Source organism: Delphinapterus leucas, chromosome 4 (genome assembly GCF_059928025.1).
Source record: "Delphinapterus leucas isolate spDelLeu-1000000601 "Yukka" chromosome 4, BTC_Dleu_Yukka2, whole genome shotgun sequence".
Classification (NCBI taxonomy): Eukaryota; Metazoa; Chordata; class Mammalia; order Artiodactyla; family Monodontidae; genus Delphinapterus; species Delphinapterus leucas.
In genome coordinates, this window is record NC_143132.1 from 132,755,465 (window position 1) to 132,776,803 (window position 21,339).

General features: G+C 35.1%; 1 protein-coding gene across 4 annotated transcripts in view; it reads left to right on the top strand.

Moving 5' to 3' along the window:
• The window catches only part of STAG1 (STAG1 cohesin complex component), a 441,577-nt gene that overhangs the window by 407,989 nt on the left and 12,249 nt on the right, over positions 1–21,339 (top strand). For all 4 annotated transcript variants that reach the window (XM_089910049.1, XM_022582560.3, XM_089910050.1 and 1 more), the window contains 6 exons: positions 7,394–7,486; positions 9,497–9,671; positions 11,391–11,530; positions 14,618–14,719; positions 17,380–17,528; positions 18,291–18,419. In XM_089910049.1, coding sequence (XP_089766175.1) covers positions 7,394–7,486; positions 9,497–9,671; positions 11,391–11,530; positions 14,618–14,719; positions 17,380–17,528; positions 18,291–18,419 — 788 coding nt within the window. The remainder of the gene's footprint in view (positions 1–7,393; positions 7,487–9,496; positions 9,672–11,390; positions 11,531–14,617; positions 14,720–17,379; positions 17,529–18,290; positions 18,420–21,339) is intronic.

The window sequence follows — 21,339 nt, forward strand, 5'->3', positions numbered from 1 at the left end:
AAACAGGATATATTTCCAGCATTTTTTCTGTTGGAGCATGGTCTTTGGAGTTAAATCCGAGTTTGAATTTTGACTCCATTTCTTACCACCTATGACAAAGGTATGCAAGTTACTTCACATTTGAACTTCAGTTTCCTAATATGTGATATTCACTGCTGGATAGGGTTGTTGGGAAGATTAAAAGAAATGTTTCAGTCAACAATAATTGTTGTTTTGATGGCATTAAATTGCAGCCCTAGTCTGTGCTTTCCTAATCTTCTCCCCTGCCAAAACCAAAAATTAATACTAAATGAACTATTATATAAGGTTATGGGAGTATGTAAACATGCTCAGTATCTACTGTAGGTTTGGAATATAGCATGGTAGATTTTGTCCTCCATCTGTGTTTTGAAAATCTGGGAATTCAAATCTCTCGCTTTGGTCCTAACAGTCACTACTTTTCCCCTGTTCCTCTGACTCCTCCTTTAGCTTCTTCATCTTTGTACACCACAGAAAAGAGAAATCAGAAGATGTTTTGGAACTACAGTAGGCAGCTTAAGGGTTCCTGGATCATAAGTGGATTAGCCTTTGAGGCAATGGCAGGAGTCAAGCAGGTGGGGATTCAGATCGCCAAGAACAGCAACAACATTGAAAACTAGGTATTACATTTGGGGTTTAAAAATCCAGTAGTTATTTTACTGTGTATTAACAAGAGTGGCACACTCACTCCTTAGCCTCAAAAGAGAAGCTAGTAGCAGTTATTGATATAAGAAAGCAATTTCAAAGATATTCCATAGGGTTTACCCTACCACAATAGTGACACCGATGCATCCCAAGTGAATGAATTTAGTTACATGTGTTTCTATCATATTTACTATGATAGAATGACTTAGTTGAGCTGAAAAATAATTAAATGAGCCTCGTTATATGTTAGTAGTGATGCTAAGTACAGATAAGCATAACACAGTTTATACCTCCAAAGAGCTTTATAGCCCAATACAGACTGGACAAACTATATAGCCCATGGGCCAAATCTGGCCAGACACCTGTTTTTGTAAATAAAGTTCTAATGGAACACAGTAATGCTCATTCATTTATGTACTGATTAGGGCTGCTTTCTTGCTCCAGTGGCAGAGTTAAGTAGGTCGAACAGAGACATTATGACCCACAAAGCCTAAAATATTTACTATCTGACCCTTTATACAAAAAGTTTGCCAGTCCCTGGCCTAGTAAGGTAACCCCTTGGTCTTGTTTGTAACTAGTTTAGTTTTGTGCCCCATTTTTATCATGAAAACTGAACACTAAATTCTTAACAGGCTTTATTTTCATAATCTAAGATCTTTGGCGTGATCTAGGTCCTTATTTCACACCTTTATCCTGTTTTATTTCTGCCCATTCTAAAAATGTGTATTTGTCAGATAATGTTGAACTAGTTTTATGTGTTTACTGCTGGTTTTCCATGGCTTCAGTTTCTGGCTGTGATTATCTTAATGGTATTTCATAGTTGTGGATAAAAGGACAGCTAAATTTAGTCTTCCTCTAGACACATAAAATTGTGATACAAAATGAAAAGAAATCACCCATTTAAAATCTGCATGTTCTGTGTGTTTCGGAATTAAATCCTTATCTTTCCTCACTGACTATAATCATATGGAGTACTTAGCTCTTAAGGGGCAATCTACATTTAAGATCTTTTTTTTTCTTCCCAAGATGTTAGGGTATTTTGAGCCTTTGTACCTTTGAGAAAACTTCTAATATAGCTTATATGGTAAATTCACCATCTTAATTGTGCCAGCCTTATTTGGGAGTCTTCATTGTTGAGATTTTTCTGGTCGGGGTGTATTTTTAAAACATTATCTTAACTCACTAAGAGATATTTCTCTTATTTTTGTCAATAGATCACTGAAAAACTGAAACTATTTTAGCCCTTTCACATTAGAGCGTACTGGGTTTCAGTCGTCTAATTCTTGGTTTCACTAGATCTATGGGGAAGCAAAAAAAATTTTAGCCAGGCTAGTGAAGCAACTTGCAAAAGGCATACAAAAGAATATAGCCAAGATGTTATAATTTAAATTTCAGTGTAATCTTCTCACCTGACCCATTTGAATTCCTTTCCATAGCTACTTTAGGAAAAAGTGCTCTTAACGCCGAGCTGCTTTCTGAAAATAAGAGAAAATATTGGTTTCATCTAGGAAAACACATTTGAAAGGAACATTTAAGCAACATTCTAGTTGCTTAAAATTGCAGTCTAGATAATTAGCACACCTTGTTCTTGGGTTGTTCTTTTTCAGCGTCTTTTGGGTTGACTGGCATTTTTGTTTATTTATAAATATATTTGACTGACTGGAGTTTCAAATTTCTTACCTCCATAATGCTGCCTGTTTCTTCAATATGTTAATTTTCCCACATTATAAAAAGAGTCATTATAGCAAAATGGTTAAGAGCACAGACTCTGGAAGCAGACTGCTCTGGTTAATTTACTACTCCACTTACTAACTGTGTCTTTGGGCCTGCATTTAACATTTCTGTGCCCGTTTCTTCATATGTAGAATGGGAGTGATAATAGCAATACCCATCACAGTTGAGAGGATTAGTTGAGTTAATATGTCAAAAGCTTAGATTAGTGCCTGGTACACGGTTAAGTGCCAAGTAAACGTTAACTTTATGTAGTGTAAGATGCCAGCATAATGAAGTTTGTAGGAAAATTGTGTTCTGAAATCCAAAAAAACCTAAATTCCGTTCCCAGCTGTTCAAAGGAATCTACTATATGAGATTAGCTAACTCTGTTAAATATACAGTATCTGTGCCTATTTACCTAAACCTATTGATTGGTACTTATATTTCTCTCAGTGAATTCTAACTGATTACAATTAAGTTAACTTCCTTGAGCATTCAATATTTAGGTTGCATCCAAATCTATGCTAAACTTATTGCTAAAGAAGGCCTTTAGCTTCTCTATTTCCTTGGTTACTTCCCATTTCCACTTTCTTCTTAAAATGCTACAATCAGTAGGTTGCTTACTTAGTTGTGATGTTAAATTTACAACTCCTCAGATGAATTGGCAAGTAATCATTTTACATAAGACACATTTGCTTTATGATTGACCTTTAAAGGAATCTTCTTTTGCCTCCAACTCCAAAGATAGCTGATTCCCTAGACTGCGTCAAACTGCACACTAACCATGAAATTTAAGGGAATAAAGGAGGATTAATACCTCCTAGCATCATTTTTTAATTATATTTATTGTGTGATAAAATGAACACATTACATATTTCTCCCTAGGATTGTGGTATCATCTGTATTATGTGTACTTGGATTTCATTCAGCAAATATTTACTAAACATCTGCCCATGTGCCAAGCACTGTTCTAGGTACTAGCAGGAACTGAACATTCATCCTTTGCATACTAGGTTTACCAGTTAGCACCTGTATGTTCTCGTTTGAGTGCCTAAATTAATTCAGCAGAATCACAGAATGCAATAGAACTTCAGAGAATACATAGTTCAACCCTCTTGTTTATAGATTTTTAAAATCTGTAATTCTGGGATATAAGATAATTTCTCTAAGGTCACATAGCTAGTTAGTAGCATGGCCTGCATTTTGTTTTTCTTTCAGTTATTTATTCAACAAATATTCTCAAATCTTTTATGTTGAAAAGGTCAACAAAGACGCCAAAAGACCTCTAGCAGCTGTCCTATTTTTCTCACTCTTTATTGTTTTTGGTTTTTGTTATTGTTGCTTTTAATAGATCTTTATTGGAGTATAATTGCTTCACAATACTGTGTTAGTTCTGTTGTACACCAAAATGAATCAGCCATATGCATACATATATCCCCATATCTCCTCCCTCTTGAGCCTCCCTCCTACCCTCCCTATCCCACCCCTCTAGGTCATCGCAAAGCACCGAGCTGATCTCCCTGTGCTATGCTGCTGCTTCCCACTAGCTAATTATTTTACATTCGGTAGTGTATATATGTCGATGCTACTCTCACTTCGCCCCAGCTTCCCCCTCCCACCCTGTGTCCTCAAGTCCATTCTCTATGTCTACATCTTTATTCCTGCCCTGCAACTAGGTTCATCGGTACCATTTAAAAAAAATTTTTTTAGATTCCATATATATGTGTTCACATACAGTATTTGTTTTTCTCTTTCTGACTTACTTCACTCTGTATGACAGACTCTAGGTCCATCCATCTCACTACAAATAGCTCAATTTCGTTTCTTTTTATGGCTAAGTAATATTCCATTGTATATATGTGCCACATCTTCTTTATCCATTCATCTGTCAGTGGACATATAGGTTGGTTCCATGTCCTGTAAAGGCTATTGTAAAGTGTGCTGCAGTGAACATTGGGGTGCATGTATCTTTTTGAATTATGGTTTTCTCAGGGTATATGCCCAGTAGTGGGGTTGCTGGGTCATATGGTAGTTCTGTTTTTAATTTTTACCGTCAAACTCTTTTGAAAGAGTTGCCTTCTTTCTTATTTCCTTTCTACCCATTGCGGTTTGACTTTAGCCCTTTTAATTACTTTGAGAGTGTTCGACCCAAAGTTACTCACAACCTTGAGTTGCTTTATCCTTGCAATACTTTCTAATCCTTATCTTGCCTTTTGGTAACATTTGTCATCGTTAAACTATTCCATTCTTTTTTCTTTTTTCTGTTTTTTTTGGCTGTGTTGGGTCTTCATTGCTACACGCAGGCTTTCTCTAGTTGCGGCGAGTGGGGGCTACTCTTCGTTGCAGTGCGCAGGCTTCTCATTGCGGTGGCTTCTCTTGCTGCAGAGCATGGGCCCTAGGCACGCAGGCTTCAGTAGTGGTGGCTCACAGGCTTAGTTGCTCCGCGGCATGTGGGATCTTCCCAGACCAGGGCTTGAACCCGTGTCCCCTGATTTGGCAGGTGGATTCTTAACCACTGCACCACCAGGGAAGTCCTTCCATTCATTTTTACCTTACCTCTGGGATGCCATGTTCTGATTTTGTTCTTACTTCTCAGACCATTTCTTAGATTTCTTCATATGCTCTCCTTTCTCATCCATCTGTTAAATATTGGTGTTCCCCAGGATACTTTTGTCAGCCCTCTTTATTTACATATTCTCCTTTAACAGTCTCATCTACTTCCATTGCTTCTGCTGCCAGCTAAATACAGAGGACTCCCAAGTCTCTACTCTTGCTCAGATTCTTCACCATGGACTTTGAATTCATCCAGCTGCCTACTAGACACCTCTAGTAGCGTATCTTTCAGGGATCGCAGATCATCATCTCTAAAGCCCAACTTGTTACCTTAGCATTTGTTCCTGTGTTAACTATCTTGGTGCCTTATACCGTAAGCCACTTAGTAGGCAACTACCTAGAAATTTAGGTGTAACATCAACATCCCCTGTTCTGATTAGTTCCTAAATTCTATCAATCCTGCTGCTTTAATTTCTCTTCAATCTATTTACATCTTTTCTGCCAACATTTCATTTTCAGGCCCTCATTTTAGATTATTCCCACGGCCTTTGTTAATATGTGATGAACTGTAGAATAATGATTAGAAGCATGGGCTTTAGAGTCAGATAACCCTAGGTATGGATCCTTACTCTATCGCTTAGAATCTATATGTGCTCCGAACTTCAGTTTCCTCATCTGTAAAATAGGCGTATTAACCACTTACTTCATAGAGTGATTGTGAGACTTAAATTTATTCCCCTTAGAACACAGTATTTGGCACATAATAAGCCCTCAACAGAAGATTGTGTTTACTGTTAACTAGCTTCCCTATTTTATATCATTCTCCCTTCTGCTTAGAATATGATTCTTTAACATAAATTATTAGCAACTTCATGATAAAAATCCTATTCATTAGTTCCTTTATTGCCGACAGGATAATAGCCAAATAATTTAGCATGGCATTTTAAGTACTTTCCATTTAAATGGAAAATGGGTCCTCTTTTTCTCTTCAGTTTTCTCTCACCACTCTCCTCCCTGTTTGTGCCTCAACTGCAATAAATTCGCAGTCTCTCAGAAGCACGTCTGGGCTTTTGAACATTCTGTGCCCTCTGGAACGCCTTTCCATATAGGTAGATAATTTTTAGTTGTTCAGAACTCAGCTTACATGTAGTCTTGTTTGGGAACCCTTCTGTGACTACTTTTGACTCTGGGTTAGGCTTTCCAACATAGCACTCCTTACATTCTGTTGCAGTTGCGTGTTCTCTTGTCTATTTCCCCTACTGCTTTGTGAGTCTTTGAAATTAAAGGTCAAGGAATGTTGAGGTTTGGTTGTTGGATGTTCATCTGCAGGAACATTAAAGGTCCTGGAGGCAGTGTCCTTTCTATTACTCTGCACAAGATGATCTTATTTCCTTCTTCTGAATATTGCACTCATTTTAGGAAAAGGAAATATGTATAATTTTTAAAGTATCATTATTTGGGATGTGAAGATCCCAAAAAGGAATAAGTACGCTCATCTGTACAAAATAGAGTAGTTTAAAAAATTTTAGTTTCACAGAGTACTTTTTAAAAGTGATTACTACATCAGCCTATGCTCATTTAATTACTCTTCATTACTATTTTAAATATTGATATCATACTGAGTCATCTGCATGCGTCTTCCTCATTAGTCAGTGAAAAGAACGTGAACTCTGATATCAGACAGTCCTGGTTTCAAACACTTGCTAATAATAACTACTTCTAATCAATATAAATATGAAATTATGTAACAGCCCTCATACCAGTGCCTGGCACATTATAGGTACTTGATAAATTTAAATTTCCTTTTATACTTTTCAGATGTTTCATTTTGAATATTATATGGCCATCTGATTAAATCCTATTCACCCATCCAATCTTAGATTAAAGGCCATCTTTCTATGAAGCTGTCTCCAACTCAGCTCTTTCTGCTACAGTTAGAGTTAACACCAAAAAATTAAACACTTAATTACTCTCTAATTGGTCTAACTCCCTGCTAAGATGTTAACTCTTTGAGAACATGGACACTATCTTAAAGTTATCTTTTCCCCTTGACATTTTGCAGAGTCCTGAGAATATGGGAGTACATGTTTATTGCTTAATTGATTTTTTTCAGTATGTGCTGCACTCTCTCACTTTACTACCAGCTAGTATTTGCTATAGGAATGACTAAAAATTTTAATATCAGCCTGAGTAAACCATATTGATAAAGGCAAATATGTTGGAGGAAATCATACTGAGCATTCCAAAACTAAATAGAACTGAGTATTCAGGATTATCAGTTTCGCTGACCCTTCCATTAAGATAACTAGGAAATAACTATATGATTTGGTTCCCAACAATATATTTGGTTTTATGAATTTCCTTAACAATAAACTAGTTTGGCTATTTTCCATTTATTATTTCTTCTGGATCAGTTTTATAGGATATTGTAATTCATGCTTGTAAATTTGAATATGTCTTACAGGAGGATTTGTTGGTATTGAGGAAAACAGTGAAATCCTTTTTGGCTGTTTGCCAACAGTGCCTATCTAATGTTAATACTCCAGTGAAGGAACAGGTAAGAAATTGTCAGTTAAGAGCTCTCAATAAAAATAACTCAAATGAGTTGCTGAAGAACAGTAAGATGTAAATTTTTTTTAAGAAGATGTAATTTTTTATGACAGTTCTTAGCATGCAGATTTATCCCTAACATTTGTGGCACCTGGGACAAGAATATAGATGTCTGAATATTTAAGTTATAAAGTAAGCTAACCTGTTACACGTCTTTGTACCTTGACAAGTATACTGTCATAATGGCCTGGAAGGCAGGTTCAGATTTAGAATTTTTGATTCCTTACCAGAACTTGGAGGGTTGGGGAGCTGGCATAGGGTCCACCTTCTCTTCTCACCTTCAGCTCTTTCCCACACCAGGTAGAACTCCTCACACATGCATATGAACAATTCAGCCCACATATCCAAACTATCAACATCACTTCTTCAGACAGCTGCTCCTTGATTACCCTGGGGCCTAGGAGTACACACTGGGGATGCAGTGTGTCTAGGAAAGATGCCTGTGCACCCCCTGGTAGCAGAATCAGGTCTGTGAGGGCAAGGAATTCCTGAATCCCTGTACCTGGGCAGTGATGTAAAGTAGAGGTGCAGGTGGGCATATCCCATTGGTCCAACAGACTCCTCACCCCTTCGGAAAGGTCGCAGACCAAAGAGGGTCAAAGTGGAGCCCAAGGCAATACCATTTTCACAAAGTGATTTTGTAATCTATTTAATTATACTGTTCTATTAGGAAATACTTTTATATAAAACAGATATACCTTTTCCATATCTTTTTTTTTATGATGTTGGGCTAGAAAACGAGTCTATATCTAAAAAGAGTACAGCAGTGCTTACCCTTTGCTATCTCTTCCTACAAATAGGTTATCCAGGTCTCTTCTTTATTGAGTTATCAGCATCTAACGTAAATGGGAACAGAAATGGTCTTTCCTAAACCTTATTCTCTAAACCTTCTGAACTCAACCAGTGCTGTCTAAAAAGTACCTAGCTCAGGACATTTAAGCCAAAAATTCAGTGTTTCTGCATCCTCACTGTTTGGTGACATGCAAAAGTATGGCCTCAGTTAAAAATATATATTTTCCTGGATTTCTTTCATGTTCTCCTGTTTTCAAGTGACTCAAATAATGTATTTCATGGTTGTGTACTTAGAGCATGAACTGCCATGAGTCTTGCTGGAGGTAAACAACCAAGTATACCAAGTATACAGCCATCTCCAGATACATTCCAAAATTATGTTTTCCCATAGAAGTCAATTTTTAGAAGGGGGTGAGTGGATTGTTTTGAGGTATCAGAGCCCTCAGTTATTCCATAACAAAATCTTTCAGTTTCAGTAAACTGGTGATACAAGTTTATTTTGTACCATCCATTAAATAGGATAAATTTGGCAACATAACTATAATACTTTCTCTATGGGGAAATATACTGAAAGTTTCTTTATGTGATTACATTTGTTGGGAAGCTTTCAGACACTGTTTTTTATGTGAATGACCTTGAATTCAATTTAACCTACTGTTAAAAATTTCGTTTTACAATAGATTTTTTAAAGAAGAATCCAAAATAGGAGCTTACAGACTTAAAGTACTACATTGTAATTTGTTGAATTATACAGTTTGTCTTAAGATTTATGCTTATTATTTGATTATGCAGTATAAGATTGATTTGTAACATCTGTCATTAATTTATTATATCAATTTTGTATTTCCAGAGTTGAGTTTAACTCATTTTTTATAATTTCAAGTCAAAAATCTCTTAACTGTTTTGAGTTAATACAGCCAAGTAAAAGAAGCAGGTTATATTTAGGGGGGTGGAGAGTCTTAAGTATGACTAGTTTGTAATGAGACAAAATAATTTTATTCAGTTTGGAAATTAAAATTAAGTAGCTGCAATTTGAATACTCAGAATTTCTATTATGGTACTGTTACTGAGCTGTATTTAATTTAGTATAGTTTCATTAACATTGATTTGTAGTTACAGCTACATTTGTACAATATTTTACTGATGAATTTCCTTTGCATTCCAGGCTTTCATGTTACTCTGTGATCTATTGATGATTTTCAGCCACCAATTAATGACAGGTGGCAGGGAGGGCCTTCAGCCTTTGGTGTTTAATCCAGATACTGGACTTCAGTCTGAACTCCTCAGTTTTGTGATGGATCATGTTTTCATTGACCAAGATGAGGAGAACCAGAGCATGGGTATTTGTAGCTATCATTTTGTCAATATTGATCTTGTTTTACCAACCCCAAAAGATATGAGAAAAAATTTCAAATTCAATCCTAAAAAATACTACAGTTTCTCTCTTAAAAAAAAAAGTGAATACATTCATGTAGTTAAGAAACCAACAAGAATAAAAATATACACAGTGAGGTGTCCCTGCTTTAATTTTAACATAGTGCCTTAAAGATTTTTCCCCATCACTACATATAGAGCTTCCTTATTCTAATAGCTACATAGTATTTTATTATTTAAATAGAGCATAATTTATATTATTCATCTCATATTGATATTTGGGTAGTTGCCAATCTTCTACTATTATAATCTATGCTATAATAAATAATTGTGTACATTTGTCATTTCCCACATGTGTAAAATGTATATTTAGGATAGATGGTTTTTTTCTAATTGAACTGCTTCCAGGTTCACAATTTTTCTAAAGGAAAGCATCTGAGTTCCTTTCTCCTTCTGAGTAGTGATCATATATTACTTAAATTAACAAAATGTGACTCTAAGATACTAAGTGCTAAAAGAATGTTATCAAACCTCACCAGTCAAAATTGTGCTGAGCCTGCAGAATGAAAACTTAGTAAAATTAGACTGAATATAAATAATTATAAATAAATATTACATAGGTTATTTGTGAAATAGATAACCTCTAAGATCTGTGGCATATCAGATCCACAGATCTACCTGGTGCTATTAGAATATTCTTTATTTAATAGAACATTTTAGAAAATACTGGGCTGTGAACAAAGGATCTTTATTTTGAGCTCATATTAATCTCAGGAGATAAAATTTACCTTCTACTTATCTTAAGCAAAAAGATTTCCAACTTCTCAAAGCGTTGATGCTTCACAGCAGGACCAGTTAATAGAAAGGGAAGAGAGAAGTTGAGAGTAAGTTTTTTTATGAATATGTACACGCAAAGAAGGGAAGGAAGAACACTGTCCCTAAATAAGGGCACGCCAAAACATGAGAGGGTCAGTACAGAGCCTGAAACAAATGTGTTAACTTTTATTGTCTATGGCCTTGTGGAGAAATTTTTCTTGGGATTAGAAATAGATAAGCCAATAGGGCCTGAGAATCTAAAACTTGAGGAATAAAGACTACTTGTTTGAAAGCATTTGGTAAGGTTTTGTTTAAAAAAATGCATATGCACATTAACATAGTTTGCAAAATATACTTTCTCAGCTTACAGTGTAACCATGTTTAGGACAAGAACTGAAAACTAACTCCTCCATATAATTTCCATTACTCCCCATATATTTTTCTAAAAGAAAACTTTTTCCCTATGTCTTAAAAATTTCTAGAAATTTCTTCTCTGTAGAAATACATTAGCACATAAGGAATATTCAGATAAGAGAAGACAGCATTTTAAAGGTAAACAGAACAACAGTATTATTATGACAAAAGTATCAGAAAAAAAAATCTATATGGTTTGTTTACTTTACTCAATCTTTGCTATGACAATCTCCTAGAAGACAGAAAACCTTAGTGCCTACTAAGTGTTTAATAAATGTTTAACTAAATATAGCACCCTAAAATAATCAGTACAACTAACAGTTTTTAGCCCATCTAAAACTGAATTGTACCTATTTGTAAAGTTATAAGCTGGTTTTTTATTATGCAGATTGTCTGCATTGTTTTACCTTGGATAAAGGGCCAAAGTTCATAAGTAATTTATTTTCTGTGGTTAGAGGGTGATGAAGAAGACGAAGCTAATAAAATTGAGGCCTTACATAAGAGAAGGAATCTACTTGCTGCCTTCAGCAAACTTATCATCTACGATATTGTTGACATGCATGCAGCTGCAGACATCTTTAAACACTACATGAAGGTATAGTTTTACAGTCTTTTTTTAAATGGGATATTTATTTATTAAGATAGTAGTTTCATATTCTTATTTTTCTCCTTCCACTTTAGTAGCAGAGAAGTTTGCAATTAAACATGAAAGAATGATGAATAAGCTAAAATTGACAGCTCCTACCTAAATATTATTGATGATTTTCTGACATATTTAAAATTCCTCTCTTTTATATATGAGCTTTTTATCACTCTATACTATTATATCAGTTCCATAAAGTAGGAGTTGCTTACATTTATATGAAAGAATGCCTTTTTATTTGCATGAGGCCATGGACTCTTACGGAAGAAAGCTAACTCTCTTCCCTATGAAATCTCTTCAGATACATTTATAAGTATGCCTACTACTGTGTTGCCAGGCACTCAAGTTACAAAGATTTTTAAATTCCTGCTCCAAAGTGGTCTAAAGCTGGAAATAGTCAAGTAATTAGACAATTGCATTTATACAGTATAACAGAGGTACGTATAGGGGTTCCTGGAAATATATAAAACAGATACCCCGCTCTTAAGAAATATGAGGGTTAATGAAAACTGCTTAGAAGTGCCTTCTGAACTAAGTCTGAGACGATAAGCATAAATTAGCCAGTCAAGCAAAAAAGTAGTAGGAGGACTTGTAGGCAGATCGGACTTCGTGTACAAAGCAATGAATTGTTTGGGGGAAATGCAAGTAATTTGATATAGTAACATAGATTGCTTATGAGAATGGAGCCAGAGGTAAGATTTAAAGAAACTGACAGGGTAGACCTTATATGCTGTGTGAGAACTTGGGATTTTTTTCCTGAGGGAGGTAAAGAGATGTTGAAAGGTTTTATACCATTCTTTATATGACAGGATTTTGATAGGTAGTTGCCTTCCTGGCTGCTCTCCTTTCCAGAAGCTGCATTTTGTTTCTGAACCACAAAAAAAGCAGTGCTCAAAAATCTTTGATACAGCCTAAGAGGCACACTTCTCAGTTTATGTATTTTGGCCTTGTTCTTATGTCAGACACAGTATTTTATTTTGCCCATGTTCAGAATATTGTGTATTCCATTGATTCACATGTTTATGTCCAATTCTAGTTATGACATAGTAACTAAGTCATCATATTTTGCTAAACAACTGCAGTGTGATGAGCACTGTGTTAGTAGCCAGGGATTTAAATAAGACATGATTTCTGCACTAAGGAGGTTACAGATTAACAGAGAAACTGAAATGTAAACATAATATAACATGCTAATAATGAATAGCTGCCTGTGTTCTATGCCATTTATATTTGAGACACTGTTCTAAAGCTTTTATATTATCTTTGTTGATTACAGTAACTCTGTGAGTTAGGAAATAATATCATCATTTACAGATAAGGGAATTAAGGCTCAGAGAGGTTAAATAACTTTCAAAGATCCACACAACTTTTTAAAATTATTTATTTATTTACTTACTTACTTACAGACTGCGTCGGGTCTTAGTTGCAGCATGCAGGATCTTTCGTTGCAGCGCGTGGGTTCTTCATTGCAGTGCGCGGGCTTCTCTCTAGTTGTGGCACGCGGGCTCCAGAGTGCACTGGCTCAGTGGTTGTGGTGCAAGGGCTCCAGAGTGCATGGGCTCTGCAGTTGTGGCACGCAGGCTCTCTAGTTGTGGCACGTGGGCTCAGTAGTTGCAGTGCGTGGGCTTAGTTGTCCCGCGGCATGTGGGATCTTAGTTCCCTGACCAGGGATCGAACTGGTGTCCCTTGCATTGCAAGACCAGTTTTAACCACTGGACCACCAGGGAAGTCCCCACACAACTATTAAAGTAGCAAAAACTGGCACTCGATTTTAGGTTTGCCTAGCTTCAAAGCTTAGCTCTTTCCACTAAACCATAACGCCTCATCATGATTACTGTAGAGATAGATGTATAAATTACAAAGCAAGCACAAATAGAGACTTAAGTGAGCAACCAGACAAGGCTTCCAAAAGTAATGTCGAAACGGGGTTTGGTTAGATGAATATGAGCTTAATATGGTTTTCCTTGTCATCCCTTAGCAATACTGTCTTGGTTTCAAGAAATAAGCTTTATCATCCTTAGCAATTTTTACACTCTTCTGTTCTTTCTAGACTTTAATCTTTTTGTGAATATTTTAATAGTTGTTTGCTATTCTTTATTATACATCCTTGTCTATTTGGCTTTTTGCCTCATTTCTCTATGTGATCATTAAAAATCTGAATTTATTGTTGATCTACCTGTCGAACCACTTTAGTGTTCTCATATATCTTTCTCTTTTTATCTGCATTGAGATAATTTTTAATTGCACTGAAAGGATGATTCTTTCGAGACATTTCCCCTTTTTTTTTGCACTTCACATCATGGAAGTATACCCATCTTCTTGAAGATTATAAAAATCCAGTTGTCAAGCTAATATACTCACTTCTTTACAAAGGTTATAGGTTTTATGCTCTAGCTTGGAAGTAACATCCAGATTTAATGGTCTCAAAGTTTTTCCTAATTATTTACTCACAAGGAAAACTCTTTAAATCCTGTATCCAAAAATTGAATTATAAAGAAATTAGTTGAATTTTTCTTAATCACTGTTGAAGAAATCAGTGTTTTTATTTTTTATAATGGTAAAATATAGACATGTTATGGGGGATAGTGAGTGCACAAAAGTATTCAGTGAAAACTTAAATCTGTTACTGTAATCTGCCCTTCCCCTTATTTAGGCCTACTCCCCAGAAGTAAGCCAGAAATTTTAACTGTTTTGATTTTAGCTCTTTAAGATGTTTCTGTCAGGGTTCTGTTTCTTGATTTGTCACCTTTTAAATCTATTGAATCCATGTTGTAAAGAATGAGGAATTTTGCTCACCTATATCACTTCTTCTCCTCTTGGAATTACCAATTTTTTAGTTTAATTATTATTAGTTATTTCATAATTTTAAATATCAAATGTGTATTCCTTTAACTTTAGACAATATATTTTAACTCTCATTAGGTTTTTAGGATGAAAAATTAAACACCTCTGTACTCACCTTTCCATTTCTTTCATCAGCCTATTTATCTCATTAAATATCAACAGTTTTAAAACTATATTTTTTTCTTTTTCTCACAGTATTACAATGACTATGGTGATATTATTAAGGAAACACTGAGTAAAACCAGGCAGATTGATAAAATTCAGTGTGCCAAGACCCTCATTCTCAGTTTACAACAGGTAAGAAATTTGAAGGGAAAGAGATGAAGAGTAGAATTAATATTATTGAGCACTTCCATGTGCTTATTATTGTGTGCTAGGTATCTTACCTCATTTAAATTAGGTCATTGCATTAATACATTACTATGGATACTTTCTGGTACAAAGATGTGTTATGTGTATTTTCTTTAGAAAGACAGTCCTATAGTTCACATTTCAAATAGATGAAATCCTAAGGTGATCTCTTCTTAGACCAGATGAAATGCCAAATTGGATATTTTAAAAGTAATCATTTTTAAAGAAAAAATTTAAAAATACATTTTTAAAGTATTTAATAAGGGAAGGGGCAACAATAGTATCCAAAGAAGAAAATACGTCACATGTATTGCCTAAATAAGATTTCTAGTAAATGCCTAGTATTAACGTAGAGATGGGAGAGTTGGGGATGGCTGTAGGTATGTATGTATATATTTAGCCTATGATAAAGGTCAGTGGGGAAAGGATCGGGCCTATTCAATAGGTGATAGCCCTACATAACATGCACCCAAAATAACTACTAGGTGGATTACATATACATGTTAAAAATTAAAAGTTTATAAGAAAATAAAAGGATATTTTTATGTCCTGGAGTAGGGAAGTCCTCAAGGAAAGAAGCCACAATGTAAAAAATTGATTATATATATATACTTACACAGATTTATACATCAACCAGCACTCTGAACAAAATTTAAAAAACAGTGACAGATTGTGGGAAAATATTTTTAATCATACATAGCAAATCCTACAAATCAGTAACAAAAGTAAATAAATCCCCTAGAAAAGTGAGCAAATGAAAAGCCACTTTTCAGAAGAGGAAAATTTAAAAAGCAGTAAACACATGAAAAGAGGCATAACTTAATTAATAATTAATATAATACAGATTGAAACAAGGAGACATTTATCACTGCCAAATAGACTGGCATGAATTAAAATGATAGATAATACCAGTGATTGCTAAAGATGTGGCAAGAAAAGGTCCCTTGTGAAAGCAATTGCTCTTACCTTCTTGGAATATAATTTTGCAGTATATTTCAAAATTTAAGGTATACATTCCTTTTAAACCAGTACTTTTGCTACTTAGGTATCTACATAGATACATGCAGGTGTGCACAAAAACGTATATGTGAAAGATGTTGTACTGCAACAGTTTGTGTAATATTGCAAAATTGGAAATAGTCTAAATGTCCATCAACAGAGGAATGGTTAAATAAACTGATACTCTGAAGTAGCTAAACGATTTTTAAGACAAAATATTAAGTGACAAATAGCAAGTTTCAGGATAAAATATATCGTACAGTACCATTTATGTAAAAGTTAAAACTTTATATATGTAATATATTAATGCGTCTAAATTAGTCACTTTATGTATTAATGTGTCTAAATTAGTCACATTTCAGACTTTAACCTTGATTATCTTTGGAGAGAAGAATGATATATAATGGGAAAGAGAAAAGAGAACTTTGATATTCGTACAGTGAAATATATTCTTTGTAATTTATTTTAAATGTAAATTTTAAAGTTTAAGGCTATTGTGTATAATTATCTGTGAAAACATTTTAAAGTTTAAGAATTTATTAACAATTATCTATGTATAAATTTGAAAATCTCTGGAAGAACTGCTGTTTCTAGTCATGGCAGAGTAAGTAGTTTAAGCTGGTCTATTGCTAAAGAAACCTAAAATGGTAGACAACATAATTAATAGAAGATAAGAGCTATTTCAGTGAAATGGTGTGATTAAAGTGTATTGAGAGATTGGGAGATGAGGAAGAAAACAAATGTAAACAATACTCAGGATCTTTGTGTAAAGAGAATGAGAAAAACGTGTTGGTAACTGGCAGAGTGATGGAATTAAGAAGTTAGGGTTGTTTGCTTGATTTTTAAGGTGCATGCATCTAACAGAGAGGGAAGAGTTAATGGATTCAGGAGAAAGCAATAGCTCAGGACCAAACCACTAAGTAGGTAAAGGACAGGGAGATTCAGTACGTAAGTAGGGAGTGGCTTTAGATGAAAGCTTGGGTTATCCGTCTCTCATAATAGAAGGGAAGGCAGATAATCTAAGTGTCTGACTTTGATGACAGAATGATGATTGCTTTTATATTCTTTAGTACTCCAGAGTTTTGTTTCTGTTATTTTGATACAATATATGTAATGTCTATGTAATTATAAAACCTCTTCACTCAGTTTAAGAACTTTTTTGTATATTTTGTTTTATTGGGTGGGAAAAATCACCCCATATATCTTAATGGTCGTCTTTTACATAATGTTCTTATCAAAAAACAAAGTTCTGAACCCTGTATTTCATATATTACCATTCCTGTGAAAACAACAAAAAGAATACATAGATGTTTATGAATACGTAGTATATTTTTGTAAACATATTTCCTTTTCCCAACCCAAAATGTGTTCCTTTTTGGTAAAAAAGAAATTTGGTTTGCATTTAATCACACAACTAGCATGAAAATGAGCTCAAGAAATAGTAGATGACTTGGAGAACGGGAACAGTGTGGCTACTGTTAGTACAAGGAGGGAAATATGTATTTTACCATATGGCTTTTAAATATTTTTAAATTATATTACTTATTCTAACAATAAATAAATATTTCTTAACTATAGGTTTTTTCCTCTTTTTTTCTTTCTACCAGTTGTTTAATGAACTTGTTCAAGAGCAAGGTCCCAACCTAGATAGGACATCTGCCCATGTAAGTGGCATTAAAGAATTGGCACGTCGCTTTGCCCTTACATTCGGATTGGACCAGATCAAGACACGAGAAGCAGTTGCCACGCTTCACAAGTGAGTGAGCTAAATAAACACTCTGTTATATACAGTCTGGTTTACGGGAATTTACCAGAAACAACTATTATATGACCAATTTTTAAAGTGACAAATGTTGGAATTTTCAAGTTATGAGAACTTTAGAGGTTGTCTAATCTAGTGATTCTCAACCAGGGGGGTATTTTTAATTTGAAAAATAGTTACTTCACACATTTTTTCATTTTATAAAGTATAGAAAGGAAAGTTTAACAGGATGTTCTTATCTGGTCTATTGGTGAGAAAGTGTTGTGGGAGACATAGGTTTAAAAGCACTGTGCAACTTCATTTCATAATGGAAACCTCATTTCATAATGGAAAACTGAATGACAAAAAATTTTAAGTTATCTTACAAAAACTCAGACACCTGCTTGGTACCATGACGAGCTCTAAGAACCAAATTTTCTAACAATCTCAGTATCTTTCCAGGGTATTCTGTTATCTCTAAAAGCTACACAGGAATTTAGCTTTGTGGGTGTTTAGCTATTGCTTATTATTTTTCCCAATATAAGTTGTGAAATACATGTTCACAATATAAATTGTTTTCCACTGTAAATAATAAAATTAAATATTATTATGCAACTATGTCATACAAATTAACATTATTTTACCATTTGAATTTGTCAGATTTTACTACCTTCAGTGATGATTTTGATGCCTTCCCAACTATTTTTGAAATTCTAGCCCATTGAAGAACTATACTAGCTATTTGGAAGAATAAGACAATATTTTCTTTTATTTCAGGGATGGCATAGAATTTGCCTTTAAATACCAAAATCAGAAAGGACAAGAATATCCACCTCCTAATCTGGCTTTCCTAGAAGTACTAAGTGAATTTTCATCTAAGCTTCTTCGACAAGACAAAAAGACTGTGTAAGTTGCATGTTGCAGGACAAGTGGCTTTTATCATGACACCATTATAATTTTAAATGTTTAATTTTTGAAAAAAATCATCTAGATATAATTACTCTTGGTAACTTAGGCTCTGATAGGTTGTTTTAGGGCAGCGGTCCCCAACCTTTTTGGCACCAGGGACCAGTTTCGTGGAAGACAGTTTTTCTATGGATGGGGGGTGGGGGTGGGGAATGGTTCAGGTGGTAATGTGAGCTATGGGGAGCGGCAGATGAAGCTTTGCTTGCTCACCCGCCACGCACCTCCTGCTGTGCGGCCTGGTTCCTAACAGACTCTGGGGGTTGGGGACCCCTATTTTAGGGGACTATAATTTTCTTTCAAACTTTTATATAGTTTTTCTTTGATTGTTTACCTTTCAGTACCCTAGAATTTGCAAGTGGAAATGATTTCTTATTCTCTAATTCAAAGATCTATGAACACTGGCTTAACTATTGTGGAAAACTTTCTTCTTTTATATTAATTATATTTTAGTTTTATTTTGTTTTTGACTGGTTTCAAGAAGATTGAAGGTCCATTTCGCTTATAGTTTTCTTTAGGATGCTGTTCAAGTCTTCTGTTTTCTTTTGTTCATTTGTTCTATCCATTACTGTAAGTGGGGTATTAAAGTCTCCAACTATTTTTACTGAATTGTTATTTCTCCTTTCAGTTCTCAGTTTTCGCTTCATGTGTATTTTGGGGCTCTGTTGTTAGTTGTATATATGTTTATAATTGTTATGTCTTCTGGTGGATTGACTCTTACTTATCACTATAAAATGTTCTGCTCTGTCCCTAGTAATTTTTCTCTTAAAGTCTATTTTGTCTGATACTAGTGTAACCACTCCAGCTCTATTTTAGTTACTATTTGCATGGTATAGCTTTCTTTCCATCCTTTCACTTTCTGTCTTTTTGCCTTTGAATCTAAAGTGTGTTTCTTGTAGACAGCATATACAGGCATACCTCAGAGATATTGCAGGTTCACTTCCAGACCACCACAAGAAAGTAAATATTGTAATAGGTAAAGCAAGTCACCAAATTTTTTGGTGTCTCAGTGCATAGAAAAGTTATATTTACACTCCACTGTAGTCTGTTAAGTGTGCAATGGCATGATGTCTTAGAAACAGTGTCCATACCTTAATTAAAAAATACTTTATTGCTTAAAAATGCTAACCATTGGGCTTCCCTGGTGGCACAGTGGTTGAGAGTCCGCCTGCCGATGCAAGGGACACGGGTTCGTGTCCCGGTCCGGGAAGATCCCACATGCCGTGGAGCGGCTGGGCCCGTGAGCCATGGCCGCTAGGCCTGCGCGTCCGGAGCCTGTGCTCCGCAACGGGAGAGGTCACATCAGTGAGAGGCTCACGTACCGCAAAAAAAAAAATAAAAAAAATAAAAAATAAAAAATGCTAACCGTCATCTTGACAATGCAGAGTTACTGCAAACCTTCAATTTGTATAAAATGTAGTATCTGCAAAGCACAGTAAAGCAAAGCACAATAAAATGAGGCATGCCTGTAGTTAGATCATGTTTTTTCTTTTGAAACAATCTCTGCCATAATAATTTCTATTTTTTATATGTCTGTGCCTTTGTTTTCCCTCTTTTATTGCCTTCTTTTATATTAAATGGCTATTTTCTAGTGTAACATTTTAATTCCTTCAGAGATCTTTAATTATATTTTTTAGTTATTTTCATAGTTGTGGGTATGAAATACCATCTGCTATCATTTCCTTACTAATACATCTTTGCTGTCACACACTTTTTTTGTGTACATTGTCAAATACACATTTCTATGTTATTGTTCCAGTGACAGAGCAATGCATAGTTTTATACAATTTCTTTTTAAAATCAGTGAAAAGGACAAAAGATAAGTATATATGCAATTATATTGTCCTTTATGACTACCTGGTAATTACCCTTTAGCACTCTGTTTTTTCCTGTAAATTCAGATTACTCTCTGATTTGTTTTTAACCTGAAGAACTTCCTTTAGTATTTCTTGTAAAGCAAGTAAACCAGCAACAAATTCTCTAAGCTTTTGTTCACCTGAGAGTGTTTTTATTTCATCTTTAGCTTTGAAATACAGTTTTCTAGATACAAGATTTTGGGTTGATAGCGTTTTACTTTCAGCACATTGACTATGTTATCCTGCTTCCTTCTGGCCTTTACTGTGTCTGATGAGAAGTCAGCTTTTGGGGCTTCCCTGGTGGCGCACTGGTTGAGAGTCCGCCTGCCGATGCAGGGGACACGGGTTCATGCCCCGGTCCAGGAAGATCCCACATGCCGCGGAGCGGCTGGGCCCGTGAGCCATGGCCTCTGAGCCTGCACGTCCGGAGCCTGTGCTCTGCAACGGGAGAGGCCACAACAGTGAGAGGCCCACGTACCACAAAAAACAAAACAAAACAAAAAAAAAAGAAGTCAGCTTTTAATCTTATTGGGAGTTCCCTTGTGTGTAATGAGTTACTTTTCTCTTACTGTTGATACTTTTCAAGATTTTTTAATCTTTGGCATTCATCATTTTCACTGCGATACATCTGGTTGTGGATCTCTTTGCATCTATCCTGCTTGGACTTTGTTGAGCTTTGAAAATGTGTAGATTCATGTTTTTCATCAAATTTGGAAGTGATTAGCCATATTTCTTCAAATTTATTTCTACACCTTTCTTCTCCTGGTACTCCCATTATACATGTCAGTGTACTTAATGAATCCCACATTTCTCTCAGGCACTGTTCATTTTTCTTCATTTTTTTTTCTCTCTGCTCTTCAGATTACATAATCTCTATTGATACGTGTTCAAGATTACTGATTTCTCTTCTGCCAGCTCAGATCCATTGAGCACCTTTAGTGACTTTTAAATTTCCATTGTTGTACTGCAGAATTTCCATTTGATTCTTTTTTTTATATTTCTATCTT